Below are 21,294 nucleotides of genomic sequence, written 5' to 3'. Positions count from 1 at the left end.
AGCTAATCATATTTCTACCATGAAGAAAATCAGGAATGCCAACACACTCGCACACATACACACACTTCCATGTACATCACATGTCCAGAGTGCCAGTTCGTTGCCCAAATTAGCATGAACACGACTCGGGGGTATAATATGAACACTTTTATTAAAGGGATCACAGGTAGAAAAGGTCATCAGCAGTGCCAGAGACATCATTTCTCCTCTATCACCACCTGCTGCCGAGAACCAATCACAGCCTCGCTGAGAAAGATGCAGTATCTCAATCTGGCAAGAGATGTAAAACCAAGTTAACCATAAACCATAATTATTTAAAACAATATGCATACTATGGGACCATGATACTTTGCACACTGCAAAATGAAGCACACCATTGAATACCAGTGCTGCTTGTTTGCCAAAAAAACAAAACAAAAAAAAAACCCCTGAATGCACAAGTCAAGAGGGATGCAGAGTGACCTACAACTGCCGCACGATGATCACAAAGAAGATTCAATGCGTTTTTAATGACGATATATTCGTTCGACCGACAAAGCTGCGTGCAGTTGGGAATATTATACAGCGTTAGGAATATAAACACAGGAGGAAGTCAGTTTGTGTCTTTTGCTGAAAGACTTAGAGAAATCTGAACTCTGAAACACTGAAAATGTCTTAATTTAACTGTTGATACTGTCTGGGACCAAACTGCAGCAGCGGTGTACGAGGAGATCACATCCTACAAGGTGGCAAACATCATAACACAATGTCGAAAGTGAATGCTCACTGAACCGCGGGCTTCAAAGATGCAGGAGATGCAAATTAAAAATCGTCCTCTGACGCTGTCATGCACGCTTGCTTGATATGGCGAGGTGCTTCCACTTTGCCCGTTAGGTATTCTTACTAAAATCACCTGCTTTAAAAAGTGACTTCTTCTGCGCTGCTTTGCAGAAATGCAGATGAAGTCACTGAAAAAAACAACCACTGTTGCCTCAAACGTGGCACACTGTCAGTGTCCACACAGTACAGGTCAAATAAGAGTCAACGATACATGAGAGGCTATCTACAGCAGCCAAAACACAGTCACTGAGCATAACACAGCGTGTGCCGGACACAGACGACGAGCAGTAATCATGCTTGAGATAAACTCAAGTCGATCTTTCTCTTTAAATTCATTTTGTTTTTTTAATTCAGCCTCATCCCTCACACTTGGCATGTTCGCATGTCTGTAGTCACAGGTGTGTTTTTTTTCTTTGACAGATGTGAAGAGCGGAGGCTTAATGTTGACAAATTTAAAAAAAAAAGTCTTTATTCATTCTGACGCATTCCATACAAAAATGACAGATGTCCTGATTGACATGGCAAAGCGATCTTTTGGCAACTGCTTGAAAATATCAACCGACCATAAAGGAGGTGAAGCGGGTTGTGGAAACTGTAACTGTGCCGCTCTGTCAAAACCATTCACTGATCGAACTGAAACCAGTCGCGAAAATAAAGACAGCAGGACAGCTTGTCTCACGTAGTCTGTGTAGGTCCATATCCTACTGCACATGTAGCGGCTGTCACATATTTCAAGTTTTTTTTTTGTGTCACTGTACTGACTTTCTGCATGACATATACATACAGTGTTATTCTGCCTGTACAAAATACTATGCAGCCAAAGGAGTTGGCCGGAGGTGAGGAGGTGAAACATTTGGGATGAGATGGGTGGACAGGAGGACAACAGGGAGAAGGAGCTCAGATGACACCAGACTGATAAACTGCAGCTACAATATCAGGAAGAGAAGAGAACGTATGAATGGACAGTCAGCTGGATGGAGTGGGCTCCAGATCAGCCAGGTGTGGTCGGCCAGAGGAGAGGGTTGATGGGAGAGACAGAAGGTGGAGGGTTATCCAGATGGAGAAGCAGTACAGAGGATGAGTTGAGTAGGGGGGGTGTAGCGACGCCCCCCTGCGAGTCCTATCGGTCCATTTCGTCCAGCAGGGGTGTGGCGTCTCCGGCGATCGACATGGGTGTGCTCTCGATCATGGGGCTGGGCGACGGCCGTGGCGTCATCCTCTGGGCTTTCTTTCGCCCCTCCGCTTCTTTCTCTTTCAGCCACTGCTCCGCCATCTTGCCCCAGTCCACTGCGGAGGCGTTGCTGCCGCTGGGCCTGTGGGGAGGGAGGAGAGAGAGGGAGGTGGTTTAGTCAAGTACTGAAGGAAGGTAAAAACAGAGTGCATGGCGGAGCTGCTGCTTAGGCTGAAGATGATGCAGTCTGAGGGTTTAGCTCCATCTAATGGCAGAAAAAATTAAGAGGTGAAGAGAAAACCTGACGATAAAGATGATCATGAAAATAATCTAGAGCGAAGGTAACAGCAGCTGACCACAAAAACTCAATTCAACCACGATGCTTTTCAGGAGTACCTCAGCTCGACCACACTCACTCCACCTGTACTCACTTTGGCTGCTGCTGTGGCGTCCGTCCTCTGGATGAGGTGGAGGATGATGGCGTGCCGGACGAGTGGCCGTGGTGGCTGCTGTGGTGGCCGTGATGGCCGTGGTGTGACACGTGACTTCCGTGTGGGTGGGTGTGTGCGTGAGAGTGTGAGGACTGCGGGGTAGAACCGGGGTACTGTGGCGTGCCCAGGGCCTGCTGGCTCGGTGTGGTGTAGGAGTAGCTGGGCGTCATCATGGGCGTCGCCATGGGCTGCTGAGGTGTGGCAAATACCTGCATAGGAGGAAGTAGAGCCAATGAGAGTGGCTCACCCACTTTCATTTTCAATGTCTGATGTATCTGTAAGTGGGCACCTTCAGCTTATACAGACCTACAGTGAATGTTAGGGCAGTCTGTTTGAAGCCACTGACATCAACAAAACCGTGTTCCTTGCACAGTAGTTGTCAACATTAAAAGCTGCACTCACATGATAAGCAGAGGAGCTCCCTCCTCCTCCGCCGGTGCTGCCACCGTAGCCGTACTGGCTGGAGCCCCACTGCGCGGGGGTGGTGTTGGGGTTCTGGCCCTGGCCTGTGACTGCAGCGATAGCACTGAACATCTGAGAAGTCATATTGCGTGGGAGCGCGTTGACAGCCCGTGTCAAGTCTAGAGAGGAAGGAATACAACAGGAAATAGTAAAATGTGCTACAACTGCACTCATGCTGAAAACGTAGATTTGTGTGTGTGTGTGGAGGAGAGCAGGACTCACCCGCGATGTTGATATTGGCTGGGGTGGCGTTCAGGGATGCAGGTGTCCTTGTTCGGCTGCTGTTGCTAGGAGTGATGCCTTTGACAGGAGAAAAATGTTAGATAACAACTCACAATACATTTCAAATGTCGTTAGTTTACACCATAAGCAGTATGCGTGCTTCTGTACCTGGCACAGGCTCTTGGTAATGGTCCTTAAACCAACGGAATAGTCCATTCACCGTAGGAAATATCTGTGAACGGTAGCGGAAGCCATCGGGGGTGATGGTCACATACTCAACCCTGAAAAAAAAAGAAATAAAAAATGACAACATGTTGGCACTCTACAGGTATGTGAACTCTGCTGTCAATCAAACCAGTAAGCATCTAATAAAAAACGTCTTAGCAGTGGAGCTGTTGAGTGGGAGAGTGGATTAGAATTGTAATTTGGCACGATTAAGTATGAGATGAGTCAGAGAGATTCAGATTTGCAAATATGAGGCTCTGTAGTAGCTCTGAACCTTAGCATATCACCATATGCCACTGTGATTCACCACTATTGACAGCAATGAATGACATCATCTGCCTTTTCTGTGCTTTTAATATTAGCTTGGGCTGCTGTGAGGAAAAGCAACATGAACAATTCTGTCTAGAATCAATTTCCACAGGAATCAGCCCAGTTTATTCATTCAGTGTTTTCTACCCATGGCATCATCGCAGCGAATAATCAGAAAACAGAGGAGACAAAAACATGGCTGCTCACCTTGGTTTTCCGCGAGGCTGATAGCCCAGTATGAATTTTCCCGGCAGGTCTTTACATGCCGAAATAAAGTAAGGAATAAAAGTAGGCTTCTCCCTCTTTGTCCTGACCAACAGCTCCTCCATTTTCTATCAGAGAGACAACGAGACAATGTGAAAGGTGCAACTTGTGGCAAAGACAGGTAGGAGAATGAGGTAATATCAAAACACTACAAAATAGTAAATCTGTATATACCTCCTTGTTTCCCCCATTGCACTCCTGGAAGTACTTATGCCCCAGTAGATCCCGGGCAAACGACGCCATTGGCTGAATGTAGCGAGCAGTGATTTCATCCAGATCTTCAAACTCCTGCAGAGGATGCAAGAAACTCTTTAACAACACTTGGACAAGCAGGGTTCCCAGGCGTTTTTTACAGGGAACATCTGTTGATGTCCGGCATATTTAAATCTTCCTGGTCATAATGTCCCGTGATAGTAATTGCTGAGTTAGATGCAAAAACATTCTGGTTACATCTGCTTCCTCTCCTGATATTTTCTTATCTACCTCTTATTAAAGGTTTATTTCAAACAGATTTGGTGCTGATTATTTGTGGAACAGCAGAAACTTCAAACCAGGATGGCTTTCATGTGTTTTATTTTGTTTCTGTTGAATTTAAATGAAGGGCGTTTTACAATAGTAAAATTCCTCTTTCTATAAAGTCGCTTTGGCTCGAGCAATATGACAGCTGTTTCTGGTCAAACAGCTGGTTAAAAAAAAAAAATTCTTACTCATTAACAAAAACCTCTCTCTGTAGGGATCCTTTCCAAAATGTTGCAGAATAACAAGCCTGTCAGTGGCACAAACAAACAAACATCGTGAATGTATTCTGATGGTGTGCAAACACCAGGAGGGATTATATCGTAGACCATTGTGCGGATGCTGGCTTCTGTGTTCTCGTTCAGGACTGGACCAAATTCAAAGTTTGTTGTCTCCATTACTCAGTTAAACACAAAAAATAAACATTGTACACATTTGACTGGAATTTCTCCCAAACCCTCCCTTTCCAAGCTGTAGGAGAAACTACGGAGGTTGCAAAACTGTGGGAAAATGCAAAACTTGGGTTCGTCTGTTCTAGGTGACTGTAGGAATATGGTGGTGCAACATGGTGAACTTTATGGAAGAGGACCCACTCCTGTAGATATAAAGAGCTGATTCAAGGCTAAAGAAAACATCTTATTTTTAGGTGATTATACAATAATGAGAACAGACTTATGAATTTATTATTCCATTTCTGCCAACAGATCCCCATAAATCCTACAAACTATTCTGCCAACAGATCCCCATAAATCCTACAAACTATTCCTTTCATGGCACTGCTGTTTCCCAAGATATTTTCTGCATCATGAAGTGCGGGATCATGTTTCAGAAAAAAGGAGAAGAAAGCAGCTTACTTCATTGTTGATCCAGAGAGTGTGCCCTAAGCTGAAAGCATTCTCTTTGCCTTCCTCTCTCACATCCACGTGCTGGTAAATACCATCAGCCACCTACATGACATCACACAGAGTCAGAACATGTGTCAAGCAAAGTCTTTACAATACTTACTCTTTATCACTGTGCTGTGCGCCTCCATCTGTTTCTTACCTTCCAGGTGACGGTGAGGTGGTTCTCTCCCTTGCTGCTGGGTCTGATGATCAAGTCTCCCTGGTCCAGGGTTTCCATCATCTTCTCTGCCTGGTTGAAACTGATATTGTGGAAGTTGGGGTGGGCGATCACACGCTTTATATATGCTGGAGAGACAGACGGAAGGCAAAGAACAGGGAAACGGTATAAGAACACTGATGTGGATGTAAATAACGTAAACAAAATGCATTGTGAGGAAAAATTCCCCCAAATTGGCGCAGTGTGCCGTTTTATCAGCTTCTCTGATTCATATAACTTTCATTAACCCTGTTATTGTACTAACGTGTTCGCTGTTGTTTCTTTTTGAGCTCCTCCTCCTGTTTTTGGTCTTCCGACTCTGTGTCAAAGTCATAGTAGCTGTCTTTGGGGAGCTTCCACTCATTGGCCTTGTCCATCAAATCCGATGTGCGGCACGTGAGATCGACGCTGAATTTCTCAATGTCGATTTTCATGATGCGGCAGTGAACTGTCATGCCCACCTGAGGGAGGAAGGGGAAGAGGAACAGGATCACACAGGTGCATCAGCAGAAGGAAATGAGACAGGAAGGACCAAAATATTCAATCATCAGATCTATCAGGATTGGGTAGCGTAACTGGAACCAACGTTAAACTCTCAGACACATTTACATTGTTGCAGGTAAGATTAAGAAAAAGAGAAATAAAAATGAAACTGAAAAGCATCAGCAAAGCACAACAAAGGATGACAACAACAAAGAACATCTCACCTTGACCCTCTCTTCAGGGTGTTTGACCACTTTGTCACTGAGGAACTTGGTGGGAATGAATCCCTGGACGCCGTTATCTAATCTGGACCGCACGCCAATGGCCTGACCTGGACACGAACCACTGTCAAAGTGATTCCACACCTAAAGTGGGAACACAAAAAATGAAAGATGATGTTTAGATGTCAGCTGTTTCTGAACAAGAAGTTGCCGAAAGAGGAAAACTCAGCTTTGTGGTACCTCGCTGAGCTCGGGGAAGTTGTCCTGCTGGCAGAAGGGACACTGCCAGAGCCCCGTAGCATCGTTGCGGATGGCCTGGTCGTAGCTCTCTCCCTGAGGCCGCCGGTGAGCGATACCAGTTACTACACTGGTGATCAGCTTACCTGGAAGAAAAGATTGCACAATGATCAGCCACACCAGACCGTGGAGCTTCTTTTCTGCTGTCACTTGTTATTTGAATAAGGAACATGCTATGACTACTGCACACACTTCTCAGGCTGAGTGCTGGTGGTTAGGATTAAACTATAAATTATTGGCCTCTGGTGAATTTTGATGCAAGAGATAAATATGTGCACTTCAGTGCAGTGTGTATTACCAATATAAAAGGTCTCTGGGGTCTCCTTGGTGAGCAGGTTGAAGACCTCCTCAGTGTTGGGGACTCTGTAAGCAACTCTCAGGTCTTTATACCTGCAGCTCAGCTCTGCACGAATATCATACAGAGTAATTCCCTTGTTGCCGTAACCCTAGAGGAACAAAACAAAGAAGAAAATGATGATAATGCTTTGTGAGTTAATGTGAAACATTGCTGAAGTATATTTTGGCTTCACAGGCTCCTGAAACACACCGTGATGTCTGACATGTCTCCCTCTGGATTAAATCAAATCAGCATTCTGCACTATAGGATTTTTTTCTCCAGGTGTTCATAAATGCTACATTGGACAGACACTGACACTGACAACACACACACATACTAACCTGTCTCTCAAGCTCTTCAGCAAACGCATCCAGGTCCAGATCTTTGAGACGTTCTGGATTTTCCAGGATCTCCTCCAAAGCTCCAGCTGGGTTGGCATCTTCTGCTGATTCGTCATACTCGAGGGCGTCCACAGCCATCTTGCGAGCCCACTCGTACGTCTCAGGGTGGACACGGGATCCGTCCAGAACCTCGATGTAGGAGTCCGTACTGTGCGGAAAGAAAAAACAACGCTGATTCAAACTAACCTCACCACAGGCTGAATGCTTAATCCACGGGAAACATCTGGATGGTCTGAGTGTGTGAAGGACCCCCACAAGGTACCAACCTGTCCCCAAGCGATGCGGTGTCGATCTTGATGAAACCTGCACAGTTGATAAAAACTTTGGGTCCCATGTGACACATTGTGACCAGCTGGGTTCTGTTTTCCAGACGAGTGTTGTTCTGCTTCAGAATCTGCACAAGTACAACGACCACGACAGTTATCAGATGAGCAGGTAGGGCAGCACGCTTTCAGATATGACACAAAAAATGAATGACAGCAGCACAAACAGCACACACCTTGAGCAGGTGGGAGCCCTTCCTTGGCCCCAGACCACAGACATACTGGACCAGGCTTTGAGTGTGAGGATGGGCGATGGCCTTGTTTACATCCACTCCAACCTCATTGACGCGGTTGATGAATTCACAGTAAAGTGCACAGAGCAAGTCTTCCTTCAGCACATGTTCCTGAGAGAGACGGGGAGGAAAAACTACTGTCCAAGACTCTGCAGATGTGGAGCATTAAATCATCATCTTAATATTTACTGGTTTGTTGATACATAATGTAGCTGACCAGGCCAAACAGACTGAGTGGATGTTTCCATACTTTAATCTTGTAGCAACATCTTAGCTTGTAATGGTCTGTGTAATGTAATGTCTATGTGATTCTACAGGAGAATCAAAGGTGGATAAACAAGGCAGGAACTGTTATCTCCTGTTACCAAATGTTTCAAAAGCAAATAAACAAAGCAAAAAACAACAACCCTGAATTTTCAAATCGTATCATTACACTAAAATTCAATTAGTCTTTCAGTGATGTCACAGGAAATGCTGTAAATCTAGCTGTGATACTTAAAGAAATCATGCTGAAACAATAGACAACAATAAATATACAGACAAAAACAAAACCACCGACATTTCTGCAGTGTCTCACCTGAAGCGGGTGTAGTTTGAGGCAGAGAATATCATCATCGGTGCTGCAAACCTGAGCGTACTCTATCAGGGGATCCTGGATCTTCCTGGCTATCGACACAGCCTGTCGCAGCAAAGGAGGGTAATCCCTAAAATCAGCCTGGACAGAGAGGAAGCAGAGGGTTAGGGGGAAATGAGCAGAAAAAAAACACTAGGCAGCATCTCAGATTCACTAGATAATGAATTTGCTGTGGTTAACCATAGTTGAACAGTGAAACCACTGGTGTGTTTGTGCCTACGTAAGGTATGGACGGCATTTACCTCAGACTTCTTGCTGTTCATGTACAGTGTGGCCAGTTCATTGTCAACAAGTTCCACTCCTACAGCAGGCAGAGAGGACTCTTGCTCAAGCTCGCTGATAGCCCTCTTGATGTCTTCCATGATCATTTGGGCATCTCTGCACACACAGCGTGTTTTTAACATACATGTGAATGCTGCTCATAATGTAGCTTTCCATCACATTCAGAAAGAAATCAATCATTCACCTGTTCTCTCCGGCGACAGCTACCACATGAGGTTTTTTGCCGGACAGAAACCTCTTGAGATTTTCAATGTCATGGGCCTGACACACACAAAGATGCATCCAGTTACACGCTTTTCTATAACTGAAAGGTATCTGTTGGTTGCACAGAAGCGGTCATGTTCTCTGCTCTTACCTTCTTCTCTCTCTCATCCTCCCTAAAGGCATTCCTCCTCTTCATGAAGTAGGGCAGACGCAAGAAGTCAACCACCTCTCCTTCCCCATTGATCAGAGCACAGAAGACCGGCGTATCTCTGTGAGAGCAAAATTTGTAAGGAACAATCTATATTATTACATAAGCGTGTCATTTCTACAGCAAACAATGCCTGCTTAACACAAACAGACGGGTAACAAATTGAAGGAAAAACCTGAATAAAGCGATGTGACGTTTATGAACGTGGCATCCCCACAACTTACTAACACCCAGTCTGTATGTCCCTGATTCATATGAGCACAAATTCTAGCTACTGATATATCAAGGAATAAATAAAAGCCCTGCTGGACACACACCTGCTAGGTGCATAGGCTACACCCAGCACCCGAATGCCTTTGCCTTGACTCTCGTCCATCAGATCGTCGTCTTCCTCGACCTGCTGATCTGGCCTGTAAGGAGCCACCTTAAGCCAGTTATACAACCGACGACAGCAGGACTACAAGAAGAAATGGAGATTTGAGAGTTCACAATGAGTTCTAGGATTACAACATTAAACAAGTGTTAACTTTCTGTGCATAACACTTGTACAGTAATGTTAGATTACAATACATGAAGACAGATATCATGAGAAATTACCCTGATAATGCTCTCTTTGGCCTCAGCAATCAGTTTGCTCTTCAACTCTTTTGCCATCTGAGGGTAGAGGAACTGAGTGAGAGCTCTCTCTATGGCCAACGTTCGCTGCCTGTTCCACTCCTGCACCTGGTGACTGAACTCATCCCTGTAGTAGAACTGTTTGATCTCATCAAAGTACGTCTGGTCCCCAGCATATCTGAGGAGAAGCAGAGGGAAGACACAGAGAGAAGCGGAGACAGAAAGGAGAGCCTTAATATTACCAGAGTCATAATTCAAAAGCCCCATGTACTACTGACAAGGATGTGGATAAAAACATAAGATGCAGCTTAAAACTTCAAAACATAAAACTCATGGGAGCTATCCTACTTATCAAGCCCTCCTTTCCTCAGACATCCAAGCTAGGTTTCTATACAGACGCTAAAAATAGCACAACAGTTAATCACATCAGATCCTGTGCTTGGTGAGTGCCCTATGGCCAAGGAATGTGCATAAACAACAAAACTGAGCGGAAAAGTAAAACTCTGATGTTTTTGTACATCGATATTGTCACTATACTTACCCTTTGACCCCGATAAGATCTATACAGATCTCAATGGAAAGCAGCCCCTCGTCCTCTGCCAGGCACATCTTCACAAACTGATCTCCATTCAGCTCTTTCACAGGCTTGTTCTTAAGATACTTGAAGGAGTAGGCAAAATGAGCCTCATCTATCTCCTACAGGAAGTAAACAAATGGGAGGGCAGGTTCAGAATGGGACTCGGAGCACACTCCATAAGTTCAGAAAACTTTCCACCGTGTGTACCTTTTTGCCCTTCTTTGTGGGCTTGATGTTGATCTTGGCCCTCTCCTGAAACGTCTGTCGGAGAACATGTCTGACCAGAGGTTCCCGAGCAATCTGCATGGCCACCATGTACCTGGTTCCTTCCAGCACTGCCTCGGGAGAGGAGAACTGGCTGCAGACATAATCTTTGGCCAGCTCTACGGGCTCTGCGGGGAACTGCTCCGTCTCGTGACGCTGGTAACTGTCTCTCAGATTTTCTCCAAACTGCTCTGGAGTTAACCCAAACTTTTTAGCCAAGCCATCTGCAGTCAGGAAGAAATAGAAAAACAAGTTGAAGTACCACCAAGCTTGGGAAAAAAGGTGTAAGTGCGCGCGAACACTGAGATTGTGGTGTGTAAGGTAAAAAAAATGGAGACCCACCAAGTCCTACACTCTGACAGATGCTGTACATATCTCTACGAGATGCCAGCTTGAGGTCAGGTCCTTTGTGTTCTTCTTCTTGTTCTACCTCCATTTCCTCTTCTTCACCTAATGAGGAGCCAATCAAAATCAGTCATATAGCACATTTTTTTAAATGAGGCAACACTCCTAACTTAAAGGTTGTTTCAATTTCATGAAAGAGTCATTTCAGACATATCCGTCTTACCATCCTCTGATTCGTCTTTATGCTTCTTGATCCTCTTCTTGTTGGCCTTGGCGGCATTCTGCATCTTGGGGATGTCTCGGCCATAGTACAGCAGAAAGTGGTTGTACACATCACTCAGCTCCTCAAGAGTCTGCACATCTTTCAGCCTATAGAAAATTGACAAAATTAGGTTTGAGTGAGACAGAAAAAGAGCTGTGAGGATTGGTGGACAGCAGTGTTTATCGTCAATCACCACGTGAACTTTGATTTTTAGCACTTTTCTGCATAAGAGAGTATCTTTTTTCAGCCTCAGCCCTCCAGTGTTATTGACAAGTACCTCTCCATGTCGGCGGTGTCCAGAGGACGGATGCCGTCAGCCAGAGGTTTGTCAGGGTCAGCTGAAATCTGCTCAAACTGGTAGGACTGCATCTTCTGAAACAGACGGGTCAGGTTCTGCTTCCGGGTCTTCAGTTGAGTCCACTGGTGGGTGAAGGATGAAAATGTGTACGTCAAGAAACCAGAGGTGGAATACATATACCAAACTGATGAAACCAAATGATTGATAATAATTCAGAAAACAAATTAACTGAAGTGATTGTTATAGGATCACTCTTTCATACTAACTGGCTTTCCATTTCAGTTATTGGGCAAAATTTCATTAAAGCTCATGACACTTTGAGCCAATGTGGCAGAAAAATAATCATAAGAAATTGGCACACAACACAACTGGGTTCTGCCCCTTCAGGGCTCGAACCTTAACTATACCTTTTCATCCCACTGCCACACCTTCCACAGGTCATTGATGTTGAGCTCTGGCTCCACATATTCTTTCCTGTAGAAAGCTATGAATGGAACCTGAAAAAAAAAAGGTTTTTTATGACAAAGTCATATTTAGCATCCTTTTTGAAGACACAATGTTAATTATAGAGAAGATTAACTTCAAGCAAAGGAAACAGATGAAGGGAATTCATCACATGGGTAAGGTGAGCTCCCTGTACCTCAAACTGTTGATTCCTCATGAAGTTGAGGGCCTCTTTGATCTTGGCAATTGTGCTGGGGCCTTTCCTGCTGAAGTTTGTGGTTGTTCCCCTGTCTAGATAATCTGTGCTCTCCTGTTAGGGTTCAGAAAAAAAAACAGAAATTCCAATGATTTTCTTCCACAAAGGGGAATCTAACCAGGTATCACAACTGAAAATCCTAGAAGATTCTTTGCATTTGTTGTGGGTGCATTTTCCCTCAGTTTGGATGGCAAAAGTCATACCTGCATGGAGATAGTAAGAGTGGAGAAGCCATGTCTGAAAATCCACTCTGCTTCCTCTTCCAGCTCATCATCCTCAGCAGGTTTAACAGGGATGGATCGCAACTATAAGACAGAGAACGGAGTCAGGAATAATAGACAGGCTTTGAGAGAAGTCATTACGACCTTATATGGTCTGTATATAAATCTAACAATGCATCAACACTGTTAGCATCAGAAACACTGACACACACCTGGAATCTCTCTGGCATGTCCGTAGTACGGATCTCATTGTCCTGGTCGGTCATGTGACTACTTTCCAGCTCACTGGGCTCATAGATCTCAAAGATGCTCTTCCTTCCTTGCCTCCTCTTAGTCTGCTTCTTGGGTCGGTCCCAACCCTCTTCATCCTGGTCCTCTTCCTCCTCCTCGCCCTGGTCGTAAGCGTCTGCGTCAAAGTCAGCAAAATCAAAGTCGCCACCAAAGATTTCTTGGGCTTCCTGGAGGGCTCTATGGGAGGAGGAACAGTGGCAGTGATTACGTGTTTCGACTTTACTCATATCTCAAAGCAGTTTGCCATTTGTGTGTATTGTCTTGTGGTTTCCTTGTATATACTACATATTTTCAGTTTGATGGATGAGGTGATATTTGAGCCCTACTGGATCAATTTTTTTATGGATAGACACTGTATACTGTATAAACAACAGCACTCACGCGTCTGTGTATCCCGGGAACTTCTTGCCCCTCTTTTTGGTGATGGGTTGGCCATCGTCATCCACAATAAAATCGTCTATATCTGTGGGACAAAAACAAACGATGATGAGGAATTCCATGATGCATAATATAGACATCAATGGCAGGCCCGACTTTACATTTCTCTATTAGTTCTCTTCTTTCAAGATGCTCCAAGACAGGCATACCTGACTCCTCATCCTCTCCCTCTTCGTCATCATCTCCGTGATGGAGAGGCTCATCAACAGCTTCACCTTCTTCCAGCTCGCCCTCTGCATCACCATGAAAGATCTCATCTGCTATCAAGTCCTTCTCGTCATCATCTTCTTCATCATCATCAAGTGTTTTTACACGGTCGTATTTCTTCTTCTGTGACACAAGACCGGTAGTGCATCAGCGCTACTAGGTTAAACTTTTACAAATGTACGGAAATGACATGCAGCGTAACTACAGAGAAAATAGTGATGGCAAACGATTCTTACCCTCCTTTTCACTTTAACGCCCAAGTTTTCCTCAATTAGGTCAAGATCATCATCATCCAGGTAGTCGTCATAATCTGCAAAGAGAAGAACGGTGATCCATCTTAAAATGACACCCTAACAATCAATTTTATATCATATTGGGAAATGACTACGGATTAAGATGCCTGAGTAAAATCACTTCAAAATTATATTTGTGTGTCGTATTTTACTGTATTGTGAGACTATACTGAGGAGGAATCTCATGGAGTTCAGTGTGAATATTATAGTGAATATGAACTATAGCTATAAAGAGAACTCAAAACAGTAAAACTAACACATGGAATTATGTAGCAAAAAAGTATTAAATAAAGCAAATTATGTTTGATATTTTGGATTCTTCAAAGTATCCACCTTTTGCTTTGACAACAGCTTTGCCTACTACTAGCATTATCTCAACCAGCTTCATGAGGTTGTCACCTGGAATGGTTTTCAGTTAACAGATGTGTCTTGTCAAAAGTTAATTAGTGGAATTTCTTGCCCTCTTAATGCGTTTGAGATCAGCAGTGTTGTGGAGAGGTAGTGTTGGTATACAGTAAATAGCCCCATTCAACTGTAGTAATCCATATTACTGCAAGAGCTGCTCAGGTAAGGAAAGAGAAATGAGGGTCCATCATCACTTTAAGACATGAAGGTCAGTCAATCAGCAAAATGTCAAGAACTTTGAATGGATCTTCAAATGCAGTCCCAAAAACCATGAAATGCTATGAAGAAACTGGCTCTCATGAGGACCGCCCCAGGAAAGGAAGGCCATGAGTCACCTATGCTGCAGAGGATCAGTTCAGTTACAGTTACCAGCCTCACAAATGCCAATAAATGGCAGCTCAGATTAGAGCCCATATAAATGCTTCACAGATTTCAAGCAGCAGACACATTTCAACATCAACCGCCGTATCTTTGTGAGATGCACAGAAGGAGAACGGATGGTATCTGCATGTGTGGTTCCTGTCGTGAAGCATGGAGTGTGATGGTGTGGGCGGGCTTTGCTGGGGACAATGTTGGCAATTAATTCAAAATTCAAGGCACACTTCACGAGGATGGCTACCTCAGCATTCTGCAGCAACATGCCTGCTTTGTAAGCATATCTTTTGTTTTTTTAACAGGACAATGAGTCAAACACACCTCCAGGCTATGTAAGAGCTATTTGACCAAGAAAGACAGTGATAGAGTTCTGTGGCAGATGGCCTGGCCTCCACAATCCTCTAACCTAAACCCAGTGGAGATGGTCTGGGATGAACTGGGCCACAGAGTGAAGGCAAAGTGGCCAGCATGTGTTCAGCATATATGGGACCTCCTTCAAGACTGCTGGAAAAGCAATCCAGGTGACTACTGAAGGTGGTGGAGCCCTTTCCATCCGTGACGAAACTAATCCAAACCTGCAACAATGGCAGCAACCTTTAAAAGAAAAACTCCTGATAAACTTACTGCGCTTTTTACGTCGATGCCTCACTTCCTCTTCTGAGTCACTCCCCCCTCCACTCCCACTCCTTTGAGATTCGTCGTCCTCCTCCCCCTCTTCCTCGTCTCCATCATCGATGAGTCCGCGTAAATTTCCTTGCTCATCCTGGTCCTCTGTGTTCTCTTCTTCCTCTTCATCTGTTGAGACATGACAGATAAGTGGTCCACACGTCATACAACCCCAACTTTGAATCACATAACCTGAACTAAACAACTCAAATCTCACCATCTTCCTCCATAAATCTCTGGGTCTTTTTAGGCTTTAGGTCCTTCTCTTCAAACTCCTCCTCTGATTCCTCAGCCTCGCTCTCAATGAAGTCTGACATGACTGCTGTTCCTGAGAAGAAGCGCAAGGTATTGTTAGCAAACTGTTTAAGCATCATCCAAGCAGTACTTTGTCTTCCCATGCAGGTCACAAATATAAAAGCCAAACACACATAATAGCACATATGTTTTTTAATGTTCTGCTATAATTGCAATTTCACAGCATAATGTCCAGTTCCTGTAGTTTCCTCTTTAAGTACTTATCAGGTTGGTAAATTCCTCGCATTTCACACAGACAGTATTTCGTACATATTCTTCATCAGCTTGTCCCAACTTTCCATTAGCATTACATGGAATATAATATTAAAATCCAAAAACAAGTTTGTTTGTTTTTTCTTTTATAGCTGCACCATTCAACCAACTGGAGACATTCTAGATCATTTGTGCATAATTCTATCCACGTCTGATCAAAGCTCAGCCTCACATATCTGGTACCTGTGTAAACTTTAGGATCTTTTCTAAAGTTCTGTAGGTTTTAACATTGTTTGGCAGCAAAGCACGAGTTTTTACTCCGCCTAACCATACTATTATTGGTACTCTGTTGTATTGTTACACAAACTGCATATATGAACTCAACGTGAATAATCTTCAAAGTATTTGATAATGACATTTACAGGTTAGCGTGTAAAAGAGCCGAAATTATACATGAGAGCAATGCTTCTTCGCACATTAACAAAATTACCTGATGAGCAACGTTATTGTGTTATTGACAAATATCATTAAAACAATTAATCAATACTGTATGTTCACATTTCTCTTTCTCTGGAGATGGTTTGATATTATTACCACAGTGTAATAACATCAGAAAGTTACAACAAAACGATATTTACCTGGTGAGCTTAAGAAAAGCCTAGCTAACCTAAGTTGCACCCAACACTGTCGCAATGCGCACATACAACATCGACAGAGACGACCAACAACAATGCTTACTATCAATCTATTGCAGCCAACCTTATCAGGATGATAACTCTATGTTAGCCGATGAGCGCTCTCCGAGCAACATTATGCTGTTATATTGTGATTTCTAGTCAATAACGACAGCTAACTTTACTATCCCAGTCAGCTAGCAACAAGCCACAAGGCTAACACAAGTCAGAGATGCTAGTTAGCTAGCGAGCAACCTTTCTTTAGCCAAACTGCTGGCATTAATACTCCAATCATTCATCTGAACTATACTGCGCACAAAGATAAAGTTCCCGACAATAAACGACCAGCCCAGCCAAATTCACTGCCGCAGAAACAGACTAAGGCCTCCGAGCCAACTTCGCAGTCTAACGGTAGTTAATGTTTTAGCATATCGCTAAGTTAGCCTAGCATTAGCTGGAACGACAACAACATCCAACTGCATTAACGTCAGCTAGTTAATGGCTGGTAGCTAAGCAACACAACCCAAAGTTCACAAAGGACAACGGTCAGATTGGACTTACACGTCTCACTGCGCTGGTATATTCCGTAAATATTTACAATAACAAAAAGGACTGTGTTGTGTTTTGTGTTTCGGGGAGCTTATACTTGTAAAAATGGCCGAGACCAAGCGGCGTGAGGACAATTCCGGGATGCGGTGTGGGGAACTTCTATCCTTTTCGATATCAAGGTGACGCCCCCTGCTGGTTCATCGTGATTCTGCATAAAACTAAACAACTAAATACTACTACACTAATGTAATCACTGCTGATATGGTGGGTTACGGTGGTATTATCATGAATATCAGAATACATCACAGCGGCGCAAATTGAAACCAATATAAACCAAGAAAACAGTACGATATATACAGATACCACTCCGAGTCGCTAGGAGCGCTGTTTCCAAAGCTTCCTATTAGCATACGGTACCACTTTACTGACGTAGCGAAAAATACTACAAATCCGTCAGAGGTACCAGCGGGTGAATAGGTGTTAGGAGGAATGGGTAACTTAAACTGTGCTGTACTTCCACACTGTCTACCAGCGCTTTTATTACTATTAGCCTGCGTATTTGGGCTGTCACTCGGTACCGAACTGAGTTTTGTGACATGCGGATCAGTCATTAAGTTGTTGAATATAAAGCACAATGTGAGACTACACTCGCACGACGTACGCTACGGTTCTGGTGAGTTTCCGCTCATTAAACGATTATTAAGCATTAATAAACAGTTGTATCGTGTTTTTCGCGAACACTGACTTCACCTACCGACATTCATCTCTGTAGCTGAAACTATTGTTGGGTGAAAAGCTGGAAATGAGTGATTTCTTTGTACAAAGGTACAACAGTGTGTGATATTAAATCCATGTTGGCTCCATCATGTGTGGCACGCGAGCAGTGGCACGCATCAAAGATTTGGGACGTGTCACCTATTTTAGGTGACGTTTCCAAAGCAAGGACTTATCCAGGTGGTGAAAAATGAAAGCAGCATATGAAAAACATTAATGTTTTCCAAAGAAAAGCTCGTCATTTTCCGTTTAACCAGGGTATCAGACAAATACCAGCATGTTATTAAACGTGTGCAAGTACAAGTCTACAACATTTCCTCTGCTGATAGTGAGGGACTGTGTTATAGATATGTTGTGCCCCTCTGAGATTTAGTTGCATGGCTCTGGCCTTTAAAGTTAACCACACGAGCTGTTGGTTTGCCATCATGAACCCTTGGGTTCAAAGTTGAATACTTACTTACTGTGTGTATTTGTGTGTGAGACAGGTAGCGGGCAGCAGTCTGTAACAGGGGTCACCGCAGTGGAAGACAGTAACAGCTACTGGAGCATTCGAGGGACAAGTGACACCCTGTGCCATCGGGGTACCCCGGTCAAGTGCAGCCAGACGATCCGGCTCACGCATGTCAACACAGGCCGTAACCTGCACAGCCACTACTTCGCCTCCCCGCTGTCCTCGAACCAGGTGGGTGGTGTGAGGAGTGCACGGGGAAAGAGGAAAGGTTTGGCGTTATGTGAGGGATCATCCACACTGCTCCCTGAAGAGACTGAGAAAGGATGTTAATGTCTGAACGATGGTTTTGACATTTCCGATAATTCACCACCGACGTGCCAAGTTAAAGCCACGGAGAGATTCACTGTAGTAACATTATTAAATGTAGTCAGAGATGTAAAGTACCAAGAGGGTGGCTTTCACACAAGGAAACTGAGACCAGCATTTTGAGCTGGACCTGAGGTGACAGCAGCTTTTACACTTCAGGAAACTAACAAACTCTGTGGGAACACAGCCTCGGGTCAGCAAAAACCTTTCTATTCTTGAGGAAGTGTGAACACAGTGTCTATGCAAAGTGCTATGGAGTTAGACGATGTGTACCGTGAGATGATAGAAAGTGTCTGACATCTTGGCACACCGTTTATACCAAGGCAACTATTCCTTTAGCATCCCTGGTTTGAAAACAGTGTGTCGTGTAAATCAAGGAACAGGTCTGCTTTATAGAGCTTTTGGATTTACAGGATTTTTACATTAATGTGTTGACGTTCCTTGACAAAAATAGATATTCCAGTCTGGTTTATTTGACCTGTGAGCAGTTTCTCTGCCGGGTTACACATATCACAGTCCAAGATTTTATGCACATGACCCACAATGATGATGTAATATGCACTGTAGCCTGTCAGATATATCAGTGGCAAAACCCTTCACTGGAGACTAAAGGGTGCACATCACATGATGAAGAAACAAGAAGCCAGAGAGTGTTTGACAAAACCAAACATGTCATAATGTTTACTGTGCTGGGAGCCTGGTAAATAATCAAATCTGTGAAAACTGTTCCTGTTTGTACAGAAATTTAAGTCAGTGTTATTCATGTCTGGAAAGTTAAGGGACTGTAAGGTACCTCATCCTCTCCTCTGGTCCTTGTCTTCTAATCCCTCTCTCACTTGTCCACAGGAGGTGAGTGCGTTTGGCGACGAAGGAGAAGGCGACCACCTGGACGAGTGGACAGTTGAGTGTGGGGGATCTGTGTGGAAGCGTGAGGAGGCGGTCCGCTTCCGCCACAAGGCCACCGATGCGCTGCTATCAGTGACGGGGGAGCAGTATGGACGGCCGATCCACGGTCAGAGGGAAGTTCACGCCATGTCGAGCCCCAGCCAGCACAGCCTGTGGAAGGCCATGGAGGGCATCTTCATGAAGCCCAGCGAGAGCCCGGCAGGCAGCCGAGACTACAGCCACCCACACACAGAGTTCTGACCTTGACTTTTCTTCTCTGCTTCAGTCACTTCCTGTTTTTTTCTCTCTGCCCACCACTGTAGTCCTACCCCCTTCCCTAATCACACCTGCACCAGCAGCTCTCCCCTTCTCTCGTCTCATTTTTCTCTCTCACTAACTTTTCCATCCTCTTGTGAGGAGACTGTGCCAAAGCCTGTCATGAATCAGGGTACAATGACTTCGTCTTACCAACCTCTCTCCCTTTCATTGTGTTGTAGGAAACGCTACTTGAATCCACAAAGATCCAGCAGCTACACTCAGACAGCTAACAGTATTTGAACCACATTATATTTTGCCTTAACAGGTGCAAGAAGATATAAATGTTTTAAAAATGCTGTTTTATGGTATAAAAACTAATCTATATTTTAGTTTGTGACACTTACATCCAAGTAGAGGTGTTCCTCTCAGCTGTTATTTATTATTAAATAACTGCCATCAGCAGTCACGCTACAATGCAGAGGGCAGTGCAGGTTTTGCAGATTAGTGCATTTAAATCATTAAGTGAGTTTTGTGTTTTGTTGGACTGAAAAAAGAAAAACATTGTTACACTTGTGCCTTTATCATTTTTTAAGAAGTTGTAGGTGTTTACATTGTGGAGCCTTTTAAACTTTTGGAAACAAGGATTTTATTGTCTTTTTATGGTATTTGTAAGCCATATTGTAGTCATATTCTACTCAAATGGATGAGCAGTGTTACTCTGGTAAAGTACTCCCTTCCCCCCTTTCAGTTAGATTCAGTGTTGCACATAAAGTATCCCACTCTAACTGACATGAGAGAATAAGCAGTTTTGTCTCTGGAGGTGTTTTTTTTTTATGTATATCATTGAACTGGATGCTGTTTATTGTCATTGTTTGGTGCTGGGAGAAAGCACAGTGTTTTACATTCATGCTGTCTGTGCATGCGTATGTGTTAGATCAACTCTTTGTTCCAGAGGTTCATATGAGCAACAAACATGCATTGAATACCTCATATTAAAGTGTTTTTTTATGCATACAGATATAAGTGTGACTTCTTTATTGGACTTTCTTGGGCTTTTTTCACATGTGGTCCTTCCTGCATGATCACTTGAAATGAATCACTAATGTCAATCAATGGTTCCCCCGAAGCTGCATTCATAATTTACCAACATGAATTATGAAATAAAAGCTAAACAAGAGTGCGCTGCAGCACAGGTGTTTTTACACGTGTGTCCCTTGATCATTCATGCAGCAGTCGAACAAGTTGGAATGACCTTTCAAAGTGCAACCCCTTAATTTCACCCACAAAGATGAAAGCAGACTAAAGGAGTTGCAAGTAAGACAAGCTGTTAGTGTCTGCCTGGACCATTACACTAATGCCTTGTTTGTCCACTTAATGGCATGTTTTGGTTCATTATCTGGCGGTTAATGGGGTTTGGGTGCATCTGCTATGAGGCCGTTTCTCACTTGTATTTGACCTATGCTCCCTAATGATCATGATTTACAGTGAGTGCTGTCTCCAGCGCCGCTCCACAGGACCTCCTCTCTGACACAAGTTGACAAACGTGCAAATTCACCTCCAGCCATCACGAACTGCATCGGGCTAAAAACAGTTTTTAAGACGCAGGGCTCAGCAGTGGAAGGTTAACCTTTGACTGTCACACCTGCCAAGGTTAGTCCACTCAAAGTGGT

General features: G+C 43.9%; 2 protein-coding genes across 2 annotated transcripts; one reads left to right on the top strand and one right to left on the bottom strand.

Moving 5' to 3' along the window:
- Positions 1-132: 132 nt before the first annotated feature.
- Positions 133-17,039, bottom strand: supt6h (SPT6 homolog, histone chaperone and transcription elongation factor). The gene is made up of 37 exons (XM_076750206.1): positions 16,903-17,039; positions 15,378-15,488; positions 15,119-15,289; positions 13,658-13,731; positions 13,364-13,544; positions 13,158-13,239; positions 12,698-12,953; positions 12,468-12,569; positions 12,205-12,318; positions 11,972-12,061; positions 11,544-11,686; positions 11,228-11,373; positions 11,002-11,109; positions 10,603-10,883; positions 10,360-10,514; positions 9,801-9,996; positions 9,521-9,660; positions 9,147-9,264; positions 8,976-9,052; positions 8,752-8,887; positions 8,453-8,590; positions 7,819-7,986; positions 7,586-7,713; positions 7,260-7,467; positions 6,880-7,027; positions 6,525-6,667; positions 6,288-6,428; positions 5,846-6,041; positions 5,524-5,669; positions 5,334-5,426; positions 4,138-4,251; positions 3,907-4,031; positions 3,334-3,446; positions 3,166-3,243; positions 2,884-3,062; positions 2,422-2,690; positions 133-2,132 (listed from the first exon to the last, which is right to left on the bottom strand). Exons 2-37 carry the CDS (start codon positions 15,475-15,477, stop codon positions 1,940-1,942), a joined length of 5,250 nt encoding a protein of 1,749 aa, XP_076606321.1. The 5' UTR covers positions 15,478-15,488; positions 16,903-17,039; the 3' UTR covers positions 133-1,939.
- A 297-nt stretch (positions 17,040-17,336) lies between these two features.
- On the top strand, positions 17,337-20,636 carry sdf2 (stromal cell-derived factor 2). The gene is made up of 3 exons (XM_076750641.1): positions 17,337-17,563; positions 18,150-18,346; positions 19,328-20,636. Exons 1-3 carry the CDS (start codon positions 17,380-17,382, stop codon positions 19,625-19,627), a joined length of 681 nt encoding a protein of 226 aa, XP_076606756.1. The 5' UTR covers positions 17,337-17,379; the 3' UTR covers positions 19,628-20,636.
- The last annotated feature ends 658 nt before the right edge of the window (positions 20,637-21,294 follow it).

Source organism: Chaetodon auriga, chromosome 15 (genome assembly GCF_051107435.1).
Source record: "Chaetodon auriga isolate fChaAug3 chromosome 15, fChaAug3.hap1, whole genome shotgun sequence".
Lineage (NCBI taxonomy): Eukaryota > Metazoa > Chordata > Actinopteri > Chaetodontiformes > Chaetodontidae > Chaetodon > Chaetodon auriga.
This window is presented reverse-complemented; position numbering and strand designations above follow the sequence as displayed.